General features: G+C 48.3%; 1 protein-coding gene across 1 annotated transcript in view; it reads left to right on the top strand.

Moving 5' to 3' along the window:
* Positions 1–4,619: 4,619 nt before the first annotated feature.
* The window catches only part of FER1L6 (fer-1 like family member 6), a 114,515-nt gene continuing 113,134 nt past the window's right edge, over positions 4,620–6,000 (top strand). Inside the window, exon 1 of the mRNA XM_028105671.2 lies at positions 4,620–4,692. Coding sequence (XP_027961472.2) covers positions 4,620–4,692 — 73 coding nt within the window. The remainder of the gene's footprint in view (positions 4,693–6,000) is intronic.

Raw genomic sequence — 6,000 nt, 5'->3', positions numbered from 1 at the left:
TGAAAATTTGTCTTTGAATTTCCCTTAAAAACCATACACCTTCTCTTTGGGAAGAGAGCTCTCTGGCACTAATTACTTATATACAGGGATTTGCAACACTGCTGCACATTAGAACGGCCTTGGGAATCCGAAAAGTGCTGAGCGTTGGCCTCACTGCTCATCAAGGACATCAGACTCTCTGGGATGGGATCTGGCCGCAGTGTGGGAGACTGTTTTCGAAAGTGCCCCATATGAGTCCGATGTATAACCAAAGTTGGGCATCATTGCCTAAAGAAATAAGATATAGAGCAGGCAAGTTGTTATAGGAAGATGATGGAGAGAGAGAAAGTAACATTTCAGTCTTGGCAAGGCAGGAGGTCCCATGGATTTACATTTTAACTGTCTTTAGTCAAAATCCACATTATGGCTATTTCTATATTTGGTGGTTTGCCTTTAATGAATATAACCCAGTTTTAAAAGTAAGATGAGTACACAGAGCAGATTCCTCAGTAGGCAGCTGGGAACCTATCCAAGGCTTTCTGGATAACCTCAGAATGGTGGTAAATCTTGGTTTTGCTTTATTTTTAAGGTGGTCCTGATTACATAAAAATCCCTTTTTTAATAAGGAATTTTAAAGTTTATAAGTGTTTACCATATAAATAAATCCACAAATCAAAGTGTTTTTTTTTTTTTTTTCCCCACACTGGATGTCGTGACTCTGGGTTTGGAGGGTCAGGTGCACAGATGACCTGCAATCTGCATCCTCTTAGGTGGGAGGAGAGCAGCAGGGGCTAGTCCTGGTCACACCCATTGACTCAATTAACTTAGTGTTTGGCTGCTTGGCCTGAGCTGCTTCTACTCCATATTGAGGGTAGAAAAGGTGATTCCAGAAAGGGAATTTTGTGAGGCAAGTGGAAAACCACATGGAGACCCTGATTGTGAGCCATTTCCCGATCCTGGCGCCAGTAAGCCATGGATATGAGTTGACATTATTTGTAGAGCTCCTAACAATGCAGCATGAGCACTCAGTGAGGTCATATACGTAACATCCCACGAGAAGAGCAGAGTTAACTTTATTGCCACTTCCTGTGGAAGTGGAACCTGAAGCTCAAAGAGGTCCCGTGGCCAGCCCCACCAGCATGGTTAGAAATGGTAGAGATAAGACCCAAACTCTATCGAGCCCCTCTTTCTGTGTGCCAGGCTGGCTGCCTTCCCTATGGGGCCACCTGGAGTGACATCACCTGGAACAGAGGTGCTGAAGGGAGCCTGACACGCGCACTGTTTAACACTCTCATTGTTTGGATACAGATATCAGAGTCATGGTAGCTTTCACCCTGAGAAGACCAGGTTGGTACGGGGGTTTCTGTGTGTCTTGACTTACCTCGGGGTGGACCTGCGAGGGAATTCAGTAGATCTGAAGTGAGCCCCATCCTTTTTTGTGAAGTGGGAGGGTTCCCATGCTGGAATCCTCGGCACACTGAGAAGGAGAAAGGGGTTTGATGGCTCCTGCCCTGGGGACTTGCTTCCTGATTTACTGGCTGACCCCAGTACACTGGCTGGAAACCCCTGACAACCTCTCATTTGTAAAAAGGGGAAATAATAGCATCTGTCTTGTGGTATGTTGCGAGAATACTAGGAGATAGCGTGTGTCAAATGGTGCTCCTGACACAAAGTGAGCGTTAATACATGTTTAAAAAATATTGGACTCACTCAGGGGGTATTGTAGCACATTTCCTTGTCATCAGTGTTGTAATACAGTATTTTGTAGCACGTTTTACACTTTACCAGCCTTGTTTCCTGTTTTGATGCCACCGTATGAACTGGGTAAGAAATGCCCATGTGGGAATGGAAACATGCTCATCTGGGTTAAGTGTCTGGTCCTAAATTGGAGAGCTAATGGGTGATGCAAGCAGGCCCATGAGCTGATTTCTGTCTCCAGTTCGCTTTCTGCTGCCCAGTCTCCCAGCAGCATGCTTATTCTGGGCTGGTGAGCCGTGCCTTCTCTCTACTGCAGATGTCATGGGGCTGAGGAGGAAAAAGTCAATTTTCATCAAGAAGCCTTTCATGCTGGGAGTCACGCTGGGAGTGCCCTTGATGACTGACTCAGGGTTTCAGGCAAACAACCTTGTGTGTTTGTGGAACAAATATCAACCCATCCAGGAGAGCTGAGCTGGTTGTAAATCCATTGGGCATTACTGCAAAAGGCTCTCTGGCTTCCTTGGTAGCTGGGTCTGAGCTGTGCCTAGAGCAGGGCTTCTCAGCACTTGTTTTTCTCCAAAGCAATTTCAGATCTCTGAAAGTGGTTCCAGACATTGGTATCCTTTAAACTTCCTGAGGTGCCCCTAATGGTCAACAGGGCCAAGAGCTCCTGGTTTCAGAGGGACAGGGCTACCCATTTTTCTCTCTGCCTCTGCCCTCGCCAGTCACCTCAGGCATGCTTTAATGCCTCAGTCACTGGCTGCCCGACGGAAGATTCAGAATGCTGAGGCCATCTGTGTTGAGGATGTCAGCTTCCTACAGGAGCATCGAGTCTCCCTGTGGTAGATACTGTCATTTATTAGTAGTGACTTCCTATTTGCTGATGGAAGAAACTCAGCCTTTTCAAATAGTCTGCAGAACCCATTGGCCAAGTCCCAAGGGACATCAGATTCTGCCTCCACAAAATGATCATGGCATTGAGCCCTTGGAGACCACAATGGCAAGTCAGGGTTTAGAAGATACTGACCTTGGCCCTCTGCTTGGTAACTCTCTTTTGGAAACAGAAAAGTTATTGGAAGTTGCCTTCAAGAAATTCCAGAAGAGGAAAATCCTCCTTGTGTATGTTCTCCTGAGATTCTTGGGAGACTCTAGAATGATTTGCATCACAGATGATGGCAAATCAAAGGGAAAATGCTACCTCCAAAAAGGGCACATTCCAGCACTTTCTATATACCAGGAACTGCCCTCAGCACTTTGCTTACTTCACCTCATTTTATTCTCACAATTCTGTAAAGTTGGGTACCTTACTATTTATTTCCATAAATTTGTACCCACAGGGAAACTGAGGCTCAGAGATGTACTGTGATTTGCCCAATCCATCCATGTCTGGGGGCTTCCAGAGCCCATTTTTCCATTCTACTGTATCTCAAGGTCTTAAAGGACCCCCAGAATCCCATAAGCCAGTCCCCCTCTTCTGATGTTTGTTGTCTCTACAACGTCCTTTTCCAGTGGTTGCTGGGCTTTGTACACCTCCAGGAACAGGGAACTCACTCCCACTCAGTGCAGTCTATTTCATTGTTCAGACAACACCAATGTGGAGGGCTTCTTAATTCCTCAGTTGAATTAAGGCAGGATATAAAAAGAAAGTAAACAAATAAGTAAGTAAATGAATAAATAAATAAATGGAGTGAGCCTCTTCACCTAGTAGCTTCCACTCATTGGTCCTAATCCTACCCATTACCATAATAAGAAGCATGACTAACATTTATTGAGCAACTGGTATGTTCCAGGCACTGTGCTAAATGCTTTACATTTCTTATCTCATCTTATGTATGAAGACCCTAAAGTGCAGAGAGGTTCAGTCTGCCCATAGTGCTGGGACCAGAATCCAGACAGCCTGATGTGGAGTCCCTGGTCTTAGCCCCTCATGAGTCCTATATACCTAAGCACACCGGACAACGTTGACGGCCCTCCACTTCCCTCATATCGCTCTGGGACTGCAGGGTGTTCCTGGGGTGGGGGGGGGGTGTTGCTGCTCTCTCCTCCTTCTCCTCTGTTCTGTCTTTGTTCTTCCTTCTCCAGCCTCCAAGGGTCAGCTCACCAGCCTGCCTGACTCAAGGCCAGGACTTTCTTCTGAACTGGGTCCATCCATCCTTCCATCCAGTGTTCAGTCCCTCAGCTCCAGAAAAGGATTCTCTCAGGAGTGTGCGGAATGCTTCCGTTGTCTGTTAAGACAGAGGAGCAAGCCCTTGGCTGGGATAGAAGGAGACCCCAAGTAGCTTCTGCTCACAGCTAATAATGACAACAATAATAGTAGTTGATATTCCGGGCACAGACCATGTGTGTGCTGAGCTCTGCACTAGTGGTGGGACCCCAGTGAGTCCCAGGGTCTCCTGACCTTGAAATGGCCTGGGACCCTGGCTCTGGAAAGGGTGTTAACTCTGCACAGGGTAACCTGCTCAGGCCATCCAACGGTTAGAACCTGGGTTCCTGTGGTACTGATGCTCAGAGCTGTGTGACCTCAGAAACACTACCTACCCTCTCTGGGCCTTGCCTTCTCATCTATAAGATGGGCAAGAGAGGGTTGCCGTGATGATTAAGTGATGTCATTCATTTTGAGTACCTGGTACAGGTAAGTGAGGAGAAACAGCAAAATACCGGCTCTTTGTATTCATATTCTGCCCCATTTAAAGTCTAGGTGGAACCCATAATTTCTGGTGGGGCTTCATGGTTTCTGCAAATGTAGAGCTGTCTGAAGAGCTTGTTGGGTCATCCTGACACTGGTCTTTTGATCCCCATCCAGGGTGGAAGAGGAGGCTGGTCAGCTTCCAGGAGAAATCAGCACGTGCGTGCATGTGTGTGTGTATTTCCCCCTTATATGTCTGAATTCCTCGAAGTTACTATCACTGTGTTATTTAGTTTTTCTTCTTTTCAGAAAGGGGATGTTTGGGCTCAAGCTGAAGAAGAAGAAGAAAGCAGAAAAGGGGTTAATCCTAGCCAATAAGGCTGCTCAAGGTGAGGCTTTTGGGGATGGGGAAAATGCACTACCCTGGGGCCTACAGGTCTCACAGAGCTGAGCCCTCCTTGGCTGAGAATGGAGCTCTCCCTCCGTGGGAGTGAGGTGGGAAGTGTGCTGCCTGCCGTGTCTTCGGGCCCTGCCGGTCACAGGTATGGCGTCCGCCCCAGTGCTGCTGGTCATCTGGTCACTGGGCCCAACAGGGGAGGGGCAGACACCTGTTGGGCCGTGGAAGGGGACCCCAGGGGGAGACAGGGGCAAGGTTTAAGCTCCTGTTTCCGTCCTGATTTGCTCTGTGGTCCAGGACTCACAACACAGCTGTGATTCTCGGCTTTTCCCTCTGGCAAGTGGGCACGATGGGGGTTGCTGGGCCGACCTCACACGCCTTGGGGAGGATCCACTGAGATTTTAAAAATACGAGTGAGGACAGCAGCTGCTACAGGGGAAGCTTTACATTTATTGTCTCATTCGACCCCGCCATCATCCGACCAGTGGGTGTTGCTATCCCAGGTTTGCAAAGGAGGTTGTAGAGATGCAGAGAGAGTAAGTGAAGTGTGAGAAGGACAGCTGCTGAGTTTGCAGGGCACCGTGGAAAACGAAAATGCAAAGCCATTGTTAAGAAATTATTAAGTTTCTGGATGGCAATAGCAGAGTATTGGGCCAAGTGCGAGGAGATCCTTCGGATCACAGGACCCTGTGTGGTTGCAGGAAGCTCAGAATGGGCCCTGAGACCCAGAGCACAGGCCGGGAAGCAGTGAGCAGCACTGGGATGTCAGTCCCGGCTGTCTGGCTTTGTGTCCCCAGAATGGGCTACTTGCTTCTTCAAAAGAGCAAATGAATCCCCAAGTTACAGTGTGAACTGTGCCAGTGGGGCCAGGCCTGGCGTCAGATAGACACACGTTTGTTGAGTCAGATAGGATTAACCCCTTCCGATGGACAGTTCTGCGGTGGTCTCCTAGAGTCCACTGCCCAATCGCCCTGACAACAGCCAGGTTGAGGCCAGCTCTCTGGACCATTTCTAAAGCAAAATGGTGCAGTGTGTCTGCTTTATCTTCAACCCTCTTGTCTCCTTGGGGGGCCTCCCTCGCCCTTCACTGCTGCCCCCTGCGGGTGCCCTGTCGCTTCAGGTCCCTCTCTCCCAACTCCATTTCCTGCCCTCGCTTATAACCTACAGTGGAAATCTATGGACGCTTATTCAGACTAAAGGGTTGGTAATAACGATGAAGTCATCCTTGGATGGGATGAGAGAGGCATTTTAAGTGGGGACAGGGCTTAAAGCTACCTACTCAGGGAATTAGGTGGAAAAG

Source organism: Eumetopias jubatus, unplaced genomic scaffold (assembly GCF_037043125.1).
Source record: "Eumetopias jubatus isolate StellerSeaLion01/CBP00866 unplaced genomic scaffold, mEumJub1_p1.0 scaffold_4, whole genome shotgun sequence".
NCBI classification, from domain to species: Eukaryota; Metazoa; Chordata; class Mammalia; order Carnivora; family Otariidae; genus Eumetopias; species Eumetopias jubatus.
The sequence above is the reverse complement of the archived record's forward strand: the minus strand, read 5'-3'. Positions and strand labels throughout refer to the sequence as shown.